Source organism: Lipophrys pholis, assembly GCF_963383615.2.
Source record: "Lipophrys pholis genome assembly, contig: SCAFFOLD_36, whole genome shotgun sequence".
NCBI lineage: Eukaryota > Metazoa > Chordata > Actinopteri > Blenniiformes > Blenniidae > Lipophrys > Lipophrys pholis.
Genome location: NW_028292098.1, coordinates 62,030 through 77,500, shown reverse-complemented (window position 1 = coordinate 77,500; position 15,471 = coordinate 62,030). Strand labels below are relative to the sequence as shown.

The 15,471-nt window shown below is 42.3% G+C and overlaps 1 protein-coding gene across 17 annotated transcripts in view; it reads right to left on the bottom strand.

Annotated features, from left to right (window-relative positions):
• LOC308128180 (NACHT, LRR and PYD domains-containing protein 3-like) overlaps positions 1-15,471 on the bottom strand; it is a 182,330-nt gene that overhangs the window by 165,752 nt on the left and 1,107 nt on the right. For 16 of the 17 annotated variants that reach the window (XM_080493880.1, XM_080493867.1, XM_080493869.1 and 13 more), the window contains 10 exons: positions 14,804-14,877; positions 13,235-13,354; positions 12,177-12,278; positions 12,022-12,100; positions 11,502-11,709; positions 9,358-11,143; positions 9,104-9,277; positions 2,280-2,447; positions 1,833-2,015; positions 1-177 (listed from right to left, as the gene is read on the bottom strand). The exon at positions 1-177 is cut by the window's left edge and continues 6 nt beyond it. In XM_080493880.1, the coding sequence (XP_080350006.1) occupies positions 1-177; positions 1,833-2,015; positions 2,280-2,447; positions 9,104-9,277; positions 9,358-11,143; positions 11,502-11,709; positions 12,022-12,100; positions 12,177-12,278; positions 13,235-13,354; positions 14,804-14,847 (3,041 nt within the window). In that variant the 5' untranslated portion in view covers positions 14,848-14,877. The remainder of the gene's footprint in view (positions 178-1,832; positions 2,016-2,279; positions 2,448-9,103; positions 9,278-9,357; positions 11,144-11,501; positions 11,710-12,021; positions 12,101-12,176; positions 12,279-13,234; positions 13,355-14,803; positions 14,878-15,471) is intronic. The other variant, XM_080493872.1, reaches the window with a different exon arrangement.

Below are 15,471 nucleotides of genomic sequence, written 5' to 3'. Positions count from 1 at the left end.
GTCTCCAGACTACAGAGTGGACTCTCCAGAAAACCACACAGCTGCTCAACTCCTGAATCCTGCAGCTGGTTCCCACTCAGGTCCAGATGTTTCAGATGTTTCAGGTGGGAGGGGTTGGACTTCAGAGCTGAGGCCACAGAAGAACAGCTGATCTCTGACAAACTGCAGTGAATCAACCTGAATAAAGAGAGAAAGAAGTGAGATTAGAGGACAAAGTTTGATGTTGAAGTCATTGAGACTGAAGAAGGTTCAGACTGGAAGAGTTTAGAAATGTAAAGTCCAAACAGCTGAAGCCACCAGGAGGAGAAGAGTCTCATCAACATGCTGATCACTAACATGCTGCAGAGCTCAGTCCATCTCTGTGATTGGTTAGACTGAAGAAAAGGGGGCGGGGTTAATGCTGTGCACCTGCAGACCACAGAGACATAGTCTGAGTATTAACAGTGAAACAATAGATCAGTTCTATTGTAGATGGACTTTATCACCCTGGAAGTCAGAGCAAGAGGCAGAAGAGCTGATTTGGACTTTTGATAAGTTTCACTGGAAGATTGTTGAATTAGGAGACAAAAGGACGTCTGAAGTCTCTGGTAGCACGAGGAGGACGCATGCTGAGGGAGGACTGCACCTGAACGTCTCACCTGGACCTCATTTATTCTTCTTTTCTCCTTTTGACATCCTGATGATTTATGTTTTCTCTTCAGGACCTCCACACTAACCTGTGTGTGTGTGTGTGTGTGTGTGTGTGTGTGTGTGTGTGTGTGTGTGTGTGTGTGTGTGTGTGTGTGTGTGTGTGTGTGTGTACCATTGACTGTAAGTAATGTAAATTGAAGTGATTGTTGTTGCATTGTGGAGAAAAGGTGGAGGTTAGTAGAAAGGTCAAATGTTTAAGTTATTGAGTTTTTCATTATTTGAGGTGTTTGTTTGGTTCTTTAGTTTGGTATAAAGTTCTTTCTAAAAATAGTTGTTGAACTCCATAGTTCATTTAAAAAAGCCTTTAATTTGTAGTGTGTGTTTTACTGTAAATAAATATGTGTTTGCTCTCTAAACAAAAACCTATTTGTCTGGGTCTGGTCCTTTAAGTAACTGTGTGAATATTTCTCATGGGTTTATAATAAGAAGGCTCATTTGAGTGTCGCCCCCTACTGGTAGACCTTGGTGGTCTCTACCTGCTAAGGAACCCGACCACCCCAGCCTTTAAGTCAAAGCTCCTCTAATTCAATTCAGAGCAATAATACTTTAGAGAGCGGGGCTGCTCCAGGAGCTGAAATGAGCAGCTGATCATATTTAGAAGAGACTGATCAGACTGATCCTTGTTGTCCAACTCTTCTTCTTAAGAAGGTTGGAGCCCCGAGGAAGTGAAAGAAGAAGGAGCTTCTTATTGTCACTGATGGGATCTTTGTTCTTTTGGAGCTGAACTGAAGTGACAGCAAACAGAAGCAGTGTCCAGTGGGAGGACAAGTCAACAGCCAAGGTTACTGGACATCAAGCCAACAAGTCCAGAGTTTGAGAGTGAGGGAGAGTTTGGAGCTCCAGCTGGGAGATCAGTGACTCTTCATCCAGGAGAGATCAGCCTGCTTTGAAAGCTGAAGCTCAACATGGAGCGTGTCAGAGGTTGACAGTGAATTCTCCACTGCAGCACCTTGCTTCTTCTACCAAGCTTTGAAATGTGGAGCTCCACACGGCTCTGCCACAGTCACAGGACTAAAGCCCAGAGAAGAAGTCTCAGTTTCTCATGGAGATCCTCAGTGTGGATCATCTCATATCAGCCTGATGTCTGACCTTTAGTGTCAACACAACTTTCACTGCACACAAACTCAAACATGGAGTCTGACCTCAGAGTCTCCAGACTACAGAGTGGACTCTCCAGAAAACCACACAGCTGCTCAACTCCTGAATCCTGCAGCTGGTTCCTACTCAGGTCCAGATGTTTCAGATGTTTCAGGAGGGAGGGGTTGGACTTCAGAGCTGAGCTCACAGAAGAACAGCTGATCTCTGACAACCTGCAGCCCCTCAAGCTGAATAAAGAGAGAAAGAAGTGAGATTAGAGGACAAAGTTTGATGTTGAAGTCATTGAGACTGAAGAAGGTTCAGACTGGAAGAGTTTAGAAATGTAAAGTCCAAACAGCTGAAGCCACCAGGAGGAGAAGAGTCTCATCAACATGCTGATCACTAACATGCTGCAGAGCTCAGTCCATCTCTGTCCTCCAACATCTGGATCCTCCTAAACTCCTCTCAGTGGTTTGACTTCAACACATTCTAACTTCAGACAGTGAACTGACCTCAGAGTCTCCAGGTTACAGTTTGGACTCTCCAGTCCAGCACACAGAACCTTCACTGATGAATCCTTCAGCTGGTTGTCACTCAGGTCCAGATGTTTGAGATGGGAGGAGTCAGACTTCAGAGCCGAGGAGATCACTTCACAGTCGGAGAGTTGACATGAAGAAAGGCTGTAATGAGACACAGAGAGGACAGGACGTTGTTATGAGGACTTTGTTGGACCTCAGAGCTTCAGATCGTCTTCTCTGGGTTTGACTTTGGCTTCATTTGGACGTGAAGGAGAGGACATGGAGGTCCACATGTTTTGTTCATGTCTTCAGTTCCAGATGTTGAAGTGAAGCTGTGGAGTGGAGCTGGACGTCCTGCTACTTCTTTCTATTCATTACAGAGTGTTTGGTTGGAGAGACGGGGACAGTGGAGACAATCATTCTTCTGAGAGACACAATTCATTCATTCATTCATGGTTTAGTTTGTGAGAACTGTGGGAGCAGAGACATTGTCCTGGAGTTTGTTCAGTCTTCTTTGGTTCTAGTTTTGTACTTCATTTTGATTTGAGTCATTTTGTCAGGAGATTGTCCAGTTTGGAAAGACAAAGATTCCAGATGTGTGTCAGTAGTTTGGAGATAAACTCAATCACCCTCTTTACTGGTTTCATCTCCATTTAGTCTCAATCTGAAGATTTGGTTTTACTTTTGATAATAATTTCTATGATTTCTTCCTTACTAATGAAATGTCTCTGGGTCTTTCTCTTTACACTCTTTAAAGGGGACATATCATGCTAAATCCACTTTTTTAGCCCTTAAATGCATTTTGTTGTATATTTAGAGTGTTTAGAAGTACAGAAAAGTTCAAAGTAGTCTCTTCAGGTGCTCCGTTGATATCTTTATATTCTGTTTTGGTCATATTTTGCGATCGGTTTCGATTTTTCTATTCTCTATTACGTTTTTTGAACAATGACGTCACAGTATTCTCAGCGGAACTGCCAAATTAGGACATCGACGTTTCGAGCAATCCGCCATTTTTGTTTCTCGCTGCGATTTTGTAGTCCAACCGAAGTTACGAGAGGATAAGTGGAAATGTTCGGTTGTTGGATGTAGTAACCCACAAGCTTCGTTACACCGTCTCCCAGCATCAGAACCTTTTCGAAGTGCCTGGTTGAGTTTTATTTTTCACAGAAATGTACCCACATCTGTGGGTAAGGTCATTTTTGTGTGCGCGAATCACTTTAAGGACGACTGCTTCAGCAACCTCCGCCAGTATAAAGAAGGATTTGCCGAAAGACTTGGTCTGATTGAGCGGTCAGTTCCTTCTATCTATGGAGACGACGAACAGAGCACTTCGGTAAGCTGTATATAACGCTAAAAAGTGTGATGATAAGACGTCCCTGTCATTGTTTTGTTAGCATTAGCAGTTGCACCGTCTTCATATGTTAGCGCTGTGTGCTCGTTTTAGATTATAATGTAACTTCTGTGTTAAATAGTCGTTGTAATACAGGCAGTATTGTAGTAGTGGGCATGGATGGAGAAGTTAGTGTAAATATAGTAACACACCATTGCGTTACATCCATATGAAGACGTTGTTCTGAAGGTGCATCATCGTCATTTTCATCTCGCTCCGCCGGGTCCGACTCTGGCTCCAACATGTATGGCTGGATGGACAAATCTTCCGTTGTTGACATTTTGTAAATAGTGTGTGAATATAAAGTTTCTGCGCCGCTAGATAATTGTATCTGTTCTATCAAACTACAAAGATGGCCGAACAGGGTGACGTTGAACCGAGTGTGACCTCTGCAACCTGGAGAGGAGGCGGGGTATGAAGTGTCTCATTTGCATTTGAAGAGACAGCCCCAAAACGAGTTGCTCTCAGAAGCGCATCAGAAAAGGGGTTGAAAAGGGGCCTGTGGAGCTCTAATAATGAGGAATTCAGACCCAAGCATTGCAGTTTCGCGTTGTATAGACCACAACTGTATGATTTATATGTAAAAAGGAAGGATTTAAAAGCATGATATGTCTCCTTTAATAGATTCCATGTGTCTTTAATAGGATTCTGCTTTTCTTACATTTCACCACATTTATTTTTATGATTTTTATTTTTTCAAAATTCTCACAGTTGTAGTTAACTTATTTTTATATTTCACATATTTATTTGCCACTTCTTTAGTTTTGTGTTTTACAGATTCTCTGTATCATGTAATTTTCTTTTTTGACAGAATCTTTTAATCCTTCTTTGATCAATAGAAGATCTTTGTTATTGTTTTCTTTGTTTAACATTTCTTCCTAATTCTGCATTTCTTACAGCTTTATTCACATTGTTGTCTAGATATTCTGATTCCCAGTCACTTGTAATAAATAGCTCTTTTCCACCAGCTCCTACTCAGCCTTACTCCACTTGACCCTACTGGCCTTGCCTCTACTCCACTCAGCCTCACTTGTTTTCCATTACAATAGAACGACCACGGCGTGGGCGGAGTCATCGGAGCTTTCTCCGTCATGCACAAGTAATCACCCCGATGTGATGCTTCACTGTCCGGTGTTTCGGTTTCACTGGTGCTGCTGTTAACTGGTGACTTCTGCCACAAGCTGTTAGTAGCTACTGATGTTAAAATAAGAAAAACAAACCATACGATACTTTAAATTCTAATGGAAATGTGGTTAAACAGCGTTCACCAGGACAGCCAGGACTTTGGTTGTTTTTTGTTTTTTATTGTGTTCAGGTTTAAAAAATGGCGGGTGAATGAGCAGCCTGCCGTCTTCTCGACTTCGCTCACTTGGAACCTCAGTGTACTACGGTGTACCATGAAAGTACCTGGTAGCAGGGACCATCATGTAGTGGGAAAGTGTCAAAAGTGAGTAGAGTCAAGTGGAGTAAGGCTGAGGAGGTGGAGCAGCACCTTAACCTATTTAAGGTGCTGCTCTGGTGAGGACAGGTAACTTGTTTAGAACGTATTCAGGAGCAACACTGATCAGGTCCAATCAGCAGTTTTTCCTTTGGACATGTCAAAGTATTTACTTGATATCCACAGTCCAATTGTTGATTCCTGTCCTCAATGACTCGCCCAATACTGAGTTCCTCTACCACAATAAATGTTTCCTCCTACTGCCACTCTCCCTGGCCCGGTTCACAAACTGTGTCTGCACACCTGGCATCGATTAGGTGGAGGCTTGAACCTCCACCTTGCCCTAGCTCCACCTAGTGGGCAAACATACATTCTAAACCCAAATGGCCAGTCAATAGGAGGGCACACACAAACAGAAACAAACAAACCCATATGAAACCTTAAATGGCTCCTACAGTAGGAACTAGAGGAAAAGTGCATTAAGTTTATTTTGGTGCCTCCATTAAGTCCTCAGTCCAAACCCGTCTGTATTACAGTCTGTTGTACTGATTGTTTTGTAAACAGTTGATGTTGTTGGGAACACTGGTTGTACATCAGGCAATTTGACTGTTGATGATGATGAGTAACAGTGATATGACCACTTTTTTCAGTAATGAGTAATCTAGCGCGTTACTATTTCCAAAACAGTAATCAGATTAAAGTTACTTCTCCAAATCACCATGCATTACTATTGTAGCATTACTATTGTAGCATTACTATTGTAGCGTTACTATTGTAGCCTTACTATTGTAGCATTACTATTGTAGCATTACTATTGTCATGTTACTATTGTAGCATTACTATTGTAGCATTACTATTGTCACGTTACTATTGTAGCATTACAATTGTAGCATTGCTATTGTGGCGTTACTATTGTAGCGTTACTATTGTAGCATTACTATTGTCACGTTACTATTGTAGCATTACAATTGTAGCATTACTATTGTGGCGTTACTATTGTGGCCTTACTATTTTGGCCTTACTATTGTAGCCTTACTATTGTAGCATTACTATTGTAGCATTACTATTGTAGCATTACTCTTGTAGCATTACTATTGTGGCGTCACTATTGTGGCGTTACTATTGTGGCCTTATTATTGTATCATTACTATTGTAGTATTACTATTGTAGCATTACTATTGTGGCATTACTATTGTAGCATTACTATTGTAGCCTTACTATTGTACCGTTAGTAATAAAGCATTACTATTGTGGCATTACTATTTTAGCGTTACTATTGTAGCATTACTATTGTGGCGTTACTATTGTAGCCTTACTATTGTAGCCTTACTATTGTAGCCTTACTATTTTAGCGTTACTATTGTAGCGTTACTATTGTAGCGATACTATTGTAGCGATACTATTGTAGCATTACTATTGTGGCATTACTATTGTAGCATTACTATTGTAGCATTACTATTGTAGCATTACTATTGTGGCATTACTATTGTGGCATTACTATTGCAGCCTTACTATTGTAGCCTTACTATTGTAGCATTACTATTGTAGCATTCCTATAGTAGCATTACTACTGTAGCATTACTATTGCAGCATTACTATTGCAGCATTACTATTGTAGCATTGCTATAGTAGCATTGCTATTATAGCATTGCTATTGTAGCGTTAGTATTGTGGCATTACTACTGTAGCATTACTATTGTAGCCTTACTATTGTAGCCTTACTATTGTAGCATTACTATTGTAGCATTACTATTGTGGCATTACTATTGTAGCATTACTATTGCAGCATTACTATTGTAGCATTGCTATTGTAGCATTGCTATTGTAGCGTTGCTATTGTAGCGTTGCTATTGTGGCATTACTACTGTAGCATTACTATTGTAGCCTTACTATTGTAGCCTTACTATTGTAGCATTACTATTGTAGCATTACTATTGTAGCATTACTATTGTAGAATTACTATTGTAGCATTACTATTTTAGAATTACTATTGTAGCATTACTATTGTAGCATTACTATTGTAGAATTACTATTGTAGCATTACTATTGTAGCCTTACTATTGTAGCATTACTATTGTAGAATTACTATTGTAGCATTACTATTGTAGCCTTACTATTGTAGCATTACTATTGTAGCCTTACTATTGCAGCATTACTATTGTAGCATTACTATTGTAGCATTACTATTGTAGCCTTACTATTGCAGCATTACTATTGTAGCATTACTATTGTAGCCTTACTATTGTAGCATTACTATTGTAGCCTTACTATTGCAGCATTACTATTGTAGCATTACTATTGTAGCATTACTATTGTAGCCTTACTATTGCAGCATTACTATTGTAGCATTACTATTGTAGCATTACTATTCTAGCATTACTATTGTAGCGTCCAGCAGGAAGAGTTTCTTCTCTACAAAGACACTTTATTATTAAACAGAAGCGGCTGCTCGTTCTCTCCTCCAAACTAACAGACACACACAGAGCATGCTGTCTGACCTGACCCGCCCCCTTCTCCACTCTCAGCCAATCACAGACCAACTTGCTCTAATGGTGCGTTCAGGTGACACAAAAGAATTGGAACCAAGAAATGTCAACACTAAACTATATCATTGCAACAAGAACTGCAGAGATGTTGAACTCTTTTTGTAGTTTTTTTTCTTTTTCAATCAATCAATCGATCAATGAAAGACTTTATTTGTCCCCGAGGGGGGTAATTAAAAGGTTGAATAGCGCAGATAGTGCAAATATATAGATAAATAGATAAATAGTGCAACAACAGACTACAACTACATCACCACATAAATAACTAGCTGCAATAGTAACAATCTGATAATAAAAGTGTGAGTGAGATATAAATACAACAAAGAATGAAGGTCAAAGGTTAAATATGTATCAGCAGGTGCAGGAGGCAGTGGTCAGCAGAGCTTTTGGCAAAACCGTTTGTAATTTTTATGTTTAGAGGATGGAGTGTTGTCGACAGCTGTTAATAAATGTGTAATCTAACTTAGTTACTTTTAAAAACAAGTAATTAGTAAAGTAACTAGTAATCAGTAATTAGAATACTTTTTCAAGGTAACTGTGTCAACACTGATTAGTGACGATCAAAGAGTCATGAATCATGAACAAAAAATAGAATCTGATGTGCATCAGATAACCTCGGGGCACCACCTGTTTAACAGGAAATGATGACAATTTATATCAGTCCCATCAAGATAGACCAAACAAAACTATTCATTGGAATTTGAAGTCATAGTTAAATTAATATCAATTAACACAATTAATCATAAAAGATGTAGAATTTCAGAGTTCCTGACATAGAAGAGGTCGACATTTCATCCACCCTTGTACACATTAATAAGACAGCAAGTAGTGACAGTAGGATTCCTAAGATTATATTCATTTAAAATGAAAAGAAGAAAACTACACAGATTCTGTGTGAGGGTCAGAAAGTAAAGACAGTGGTTCATGAAGCTTCATCTGGCCATCACTAGAATAAACTATTCTATTCTATTTTGACCCGTCGCTGTGCTTCACTCCACTGATTTGACTGGTTGCTTCATAAGAAGTACTGGTCACTGTGAGGCTCTTGCCTCTGCTCTCTCATCCTCCTCTCTTTCCTTGGTGGATCCTCAGCCTCCTAAGTGATGATATTTTCATCCAGCCACAGGAGCACACCTGAAGTGAGTGTCCTGCTGCTGCTGTGCTTGTCTCATGTGTGGTGTTCTTGCTCGTAGTCGTGTCGGTGTCAGAGTCTGAGGCAGAACTCTGTGACATGGAGCATCACAAACACAGTGAGTGGAGGAAGTAAAGCTGCTGCTCTCCACCTGAACTTACACTGGAAACTTTACTTTGTAGTTTTACTTCCTGATTAATAGAGGAGAAAATATCAAGAGGCTGCAGTGTTCTACTGAGATGTTTTACTGATGTTCTAGAGATGTGAGCAGGAGAACAGAGAGTGGTGGATATTAATGATCAATAATGTCAGAACCTGAGAGCTTCCAGTTTACAGTGAGGACTCTCCAGTCCAGCCGACAGCAGCTTCACTCCTGAATCCTGCAGCTTGTTGTCACTCAGGTCCAGATGTGTCAGACTGGAGGACTGAGAGCTGAGGACTGAGGACAGAGCTCCACAGCTTCTCTCTGACAGACCACAGCTGCTCAACCTGAAGAAGAAGCAACAATGAAAACCAGTTCAATGTTTGTCATGGACTCAGTTCTACATATTTGTTCATGAACCACGTACACAGCTTTGTTGGAGGCTTTGACCACTGGCAGCAGCTTCAGAAGAGCCTCCTCTGAAGCAGAGTATTTCCTCAGGTGAAACTCCTTCAGATCTTCTTCTGATGACAGTAAGATGAAGACCAGAGCTGACCACTGAGCAGGAGACAGTCTATCAGTGGAGAGACGTCCTGATCTCAGGGACTGTTGGATCTCCTCCACCAGAGAACCATCGTTCAGTTCATTCAGACAGTGGAACAGATTGATGCTTCTCTCTGCAGACAGACTCTCACTCAGCTTCTTCTTGATGTACTGGACTGTTTCCTGATTGGTCTGTGAGCTACTTCCTGTCTGTGTCAGCAGACCTCGGAGGAGACTCTGATTGGTCTGCAGTGAAAGACCCAGGAGGAAGCGGAGGAACAAGTCCAGGTGTCCATTTGGACTCTTCAAGGCCTCGTCCACTGCTCTCTGATGGAGATGGTGGAGATTGTTCTTCATCAGGACTGTTTGTTGTTGTTCATCCAGGAGGTTGATTCCAGAGCTGATGAAGGTCTGATGGACATGAAGAGCAGCCAGAAACTCCTGAAGGCTCAGATGGATGAAGCAGAAGACCTTGTCCTGGTACAGGCCTTGCTCCTCTTTAAAGACCTGTGTGAACATTCCAGAGTACAGTGAGGCTGCTCTGAGATCCAGGCCAGACTCTGTCAGGTCGGAGTCATAGAAGATCAGATTTCCTTTCTGCAGCTCATCAAAAGCCAGTTTTCCCAGAGACTCCACCATCTCCCTGCTCTCTGGACTCCAGTGTGGATCTGTGGCAGCTCCTCCATCATACTTGACCTTCTTGACTTTGGCCTGGACCACCAGGTGGTGGATGTACATCTGAGTCATGGTCTTGGGCAGCTCTCCTCCCTCTCTGCTCTTCAACACCTCCTCCAGAACTGTAGCAGTGATCCAGCAGAAGACTGGGATGTGGCACATGATGTGGAGGCTTCGTGAGGTCTTGATGTGGGAGATGATCCTGCTGGCCTGCTGCTCCTCTCTGAACCTCCTCCTGAAGTACTCCTCCTTCTGTGGGTCAGTGAACCCTCGGACCTCCGTCACCATGCCGACACAGTCAGGAGGGATGTGATTGGCTGCTGCAGGTCGTGTGGTGATCCAGAGGCGAGCAGAGGGAAGCAGGTTCCCCCTGATGAGGTTTGTCAGCAGCACATCCACTGAGGTGGACTCTGTAACATCAGTCAGGTTCTCAGGGTGCTGGAAGTCCAGAGGGAGTCGACACTCATCCAGACCGTCAAAGATGAAGACCACCTGGAGGTCTTCAAAGCTGCAGAGTCCTGCTTCTTTGGTTGGAGTGAAGAAGTGATGAACAAGTCCCACCAAGCTGAACTTCTTCTCCTTCAGCACATTCAGCTCTCTGAAGGTGAATGGAAATGTGAAGTGGACGTCCTGGTTGCTTTGGTCTTCAGCCCAGTCCAGAGTGAACTTCTGTGTCAGGACTGTTTTCCCAATGCCAGCCACTCCCTTTGTCAGCACTGTTCTGATTGGTGGAGATCTTCCAGGTGAGGCTTTAAAGAGGTCTCCTGGTCTGATGCTGCTTTCTGCTCTGGCTGCTCTCCTGGATGCTGTTTCAATCTGTCTGACCTCATGTTCCTCATTGACCTCTGCAGTCCCTCCCTCTGTGATGTGGAGCTCTGTGTAGATCTGCTTCAGGAGGGTGGACTCTCCTGCTTTAGAGAGCCCCTCAAACACAACCTGGAACCTCTCCTTCAGGGCACATTTCACCTTCTGTTGGCAGACTCCAGCAGAAGTTCCTGAAAAGAAGAAAGCAGGAATGAGTTGAGTTTGTTTGACATTGAATGTGAAGATGACAGTGTGTTAGTGGAGATGTTTCTCCTCCATCAGCTCCACCCAGCTCCTCAGTGGAGACCAAACAGCCTCTGATCTGATGCAGATGTTTGCATCACATGAGCAGCAGAGTTCAGGAACTCTCTTTGTGTCTCCTCTTCTCTGCTGCTTGTTTTGGACTTTCTGCCTGTTTCACACTTTCTGTGTCTGACCTGGAAATGACCTGTGTTCTCTGGATGGACTCTGTTTCTGACTGCTTTCTGCTCCAGCTGAGAACATTTCAGCTTCATCTCCATCCTGGGAAATGAGATCAAATCCTCTTACTGCTCCACAGACGCTCAGCCAGCTCCTCCTGCTTCATCCTCCTCAGGAAGTCCAGGGTGATCCTCAGAAATGACTCTCTGCTGCTCCTCTGCTCTTCATCCTCATCCTCCCTCTCACTCTCTGAGCATGCTGGGTAATCTGGACTCAGGAGCTTCTTCATCTTCTTCAGCTCCTTCTTCATGAAAGTCACCATGTTGTCCTCCAGCCGCTGGAACAGAGAAACATCTGGAGTTGACTTTGAGCTGAAACTGAAGCCAGATTGAGATGTGAGTGTAAATCCAGTGCAGAGAGCAGGATGGACAACATGTGAAGCCAAATCACACTTCATGTGGGATCTCCAGCAGAAGCAGCTTCAAGCATCAGTGAAGCCTGGAAGCTGGATGAAGGTTGGACTGTTTCACTTTGGACCTGAATGGATCTAATAAGCTGAGTGTCTGTTTCATGTTTCAGCTGGAAGTCACAGCAGCTTCTTCTGTCTCATGATGTGACAGTAAAGTGTTGAATGGAGACGTGTTCTCACCATAAATGTGGAGTCCAGATGTCTTTGATGCTGAGGGGCGGAGCCACCACGGAGAAGCTGGGAGCTCTGCTGGCTCACGCTGCAGAAACATGTTGACTTTGTTAAAGCTGCTGTGTGGTGTGATGAGGAATCCTGAGACAAACACTGATTCTCACCCCTCATCACCACTTCCTGCTCCACATTTAAAGAGTAAGGATTGGTCCTTAGACCCGTCACTCTTCATGGACACACAGCTGGATGGAAACCCAGAGTCAGAGCTAAAAACAAAAACAACATCAGGAACAGACTGACTGGAACAATGGAAGATACATGGAAGAACTGAGACTTTGATTCTCTAAGTCAGACTTTGTGAAAATACTGTGAGGATATTTAATAGTTATTAACTGTAGTTCCACATTTAAAGTTACTCTACCAGAAAAACAATCTTCAAAATGTACTTCCCATAAAACATCTCCCTTCTGCAGAGAGAATAAACCAAAACACCAAAACAAGACCATCAACACTCATTTGGACTCATTTCCAACCTGCAGTTTCCCAAATCGATCCACCAAAGTTGATGTTTACAAACCAAACATCAAACTGTGTTGATGTTTCCTAACTGACATCATCTTGGGAAATCTGCCACAAGGGTTTCTGGGATATCAAAGATGGCGTCGCTGAAGCTGAAGCAAAATGATGAAGATTGGACCGATTCAGCCCAAAATAAAAGACTGGACTTTCTCAGAGAAAGAGGATTAGAACCTCCAGAATATTCTTAAATGTTGCGAAACTGATCATTAATCAGCAAGAGGTCAACACACTGGTATGTTCCTTTAAATTTAAATGCTGGAATGATGTGTTTGTGTGAGTGTCATGACCAATTCCACTCAGAAAGGTATTAATGTATCAGAGATCAACATCAACAACTGAAACTGGATCCTACATGTTTCATGTTTCCCAAATGGATTCTGGTCAAATAACTTTAAAGTTAAAAATCATTCAGTTCAATTATTTTACATTTCCCCCATCCCCCTCTCCTCTGGTGTTCCTCAGGGCTCTGAAACCAGCAGATTCATCATCAAAATAGGACGTTTGAAAGAGTGTAGGATCAGACTTTGCTGCTCAGTTTGCAGTTTGGACTCTTGTACTAAAATACTAGAAGTGAATCTTAGAGTGAGCACAACTTCTCTCACTCTGGTTTTGAGGAAATAAAATAAAAGAAAGAGTTTCTTACTTTGTGTCTGAAGGTCCAGGTTCAGTACTGAAGACTGGTGGACGATTCATTGACCAGTCACTCTTCATAGACAAGCTGCTGGATACTGAAGACCCTGCTGTGTGTCTGAGCTTCTCACCTCTACACACACACACACACACACACACACACACACACACACACACACACACACACACACACACACACACACACACACACACACACACACACACACACACACACACACACACACACACACACACAAATGTTGTATTAGATCACCAGATCACACTTGGTTCTTCTCATTTCATTTCCTGTTTTCAACAAAAGAACTTTAATGTTATTTTCTTCTGGAAAAGTTTTCAGGAATTGATCAGTAAAAATATGTTTGATGAAAGAACTTCAATAACATTCATGTCATTTCCAATCTGCCTTTTGTTTCAAAGTTCCTGGAAAAGTAGGAGCATCTGATCTTGACTCTGACTTTTCCCACAATAATCTGTATTCTGAATCCCACCTGTTACAGATTAAACTTGGATTAGAAAGGCCCAGTCAGTCACTAGATCTCAATCCAATAGAACCTGAATTTCTCCTCTTACAGATTAAACCTGGATTAAAAAGGCCCAGTCAGTCACCAGATCTCAATCCAATAGAACCTGAATTTCTCCTCTTACAGATTAAGCCTGGATTAGAAAGGCCCAGTCAGTCACCAGATCTCAATCCAATAGAACCTGAATTTCACCTCTTACAGATTAAACTTGGATTAGAAAGGCCCACAAAGCAACATCAAGTGAGCGGCTCTGCGGTGAAGCCTGGAAGAGCATTAAAATAGAGGAAACCCAGCGAGCGCCTGATGACGTCATGAGTTCCCAACTTCAGCCAGTCATTGCCTGCAAAGGCTTTTCAACAAGTGTGAGAGATGAAGGATTGATTCTCTCTTATTTCATTGGTTCAGTGACTTTTGAGCCTCTGACATGAAGGGATTGTGTTTAAATCCTTTAGTTCCTCACATTGTTATGGGATGTTTTAGTTGAAGCCACTGAATTAAAGCTGAAGTCTGGAGGGTTTCATTTCTATTTCCTGTGGTAATATACAGAACACAATGAGACAAACTTTGTCTCTGGACAAATCTTTGTGGACCAAACTGTAAGTTAGTGATGTGGGACGTTTGGACTTCAGTGTCATGTGGAGACGTCCACTTCCTTTAAAATCCCTGTTGGAAAGGTGACGCTGCTCTGACCTTGGATCAGGTTAAGAGGAGTTAGAAACTCTGACCTGAAAGACAACACATGGTCTTCTAGTCTTTGTCCTTTCCACTGCTTGTCCTTGTGTCTTTCATGATCACATTGGGACTGATCATGGGGACGGTGGAATGTCTCTGCACCTCATGTCCTTTACTGCAGCTCTTTTTCTGCTGCTTGTTGAAATCACTTCAGCTCACTTTGGATGACTTGAAATCACTGAGCCTTGAGACGTGTCAATACAGCAGAGCCACTTTTACTCCATTTCATCTTTCTATGGAGTTTACATTTAGTGTCCATTCTTCTGTTTGCTGTTTGACTGAATGCAGGAGGGGGGGACGTCTCTTACCTGTCCACACACTCTGGTGGGTCTTCTTCATCCACGTCCCACATGTTGAGTCAGACAGAGAGAAACACACCAACCTGCTCAACACACACACACACACACACACACACACACACACACACACACACACACACACACACACACACACACACACACACACACACACACACACACACACACACACACACCGAGACAAAACAGAGAAAGAAGAAAAACAAGAAGCATAAATAATGAACAAACAGAGGAAATAAGATGAGAGAAGAAAATATAGAAACATGAAAAATACAACAATCAATAGGATTAATGTCAGTTGGAGTTTTCAGGGGAAAAGAATGAAGCGTCTGGATGATAAATAATGAGATGATTGAGTCGTGTGTGAGTGTGTGTGTGTGTGTGTGTGTGTGTGTTTGAATGTTTTGACACAAACATGAGCCAATCAGAGTGAAGGAGGGCTGAAGCCCCGCCCACTGCTGAATGTTTTCAGAGTTTCTCCATGGAGAAGAAAAGAAGTGAAGAAAGGAGTTAAATGGAGGATGAAATGTTTGTCCAACAGGTGAAGAAGAAGAAAGCAGCTGTCAGAGGTTTGTGATGGTGTGAATGAAAGAGAAAAAGAGAAGTTAGAAAGTCTTTTGCTCCGTTGTGGAAGCTTCTAAAGAGCTGACAGATTCTCA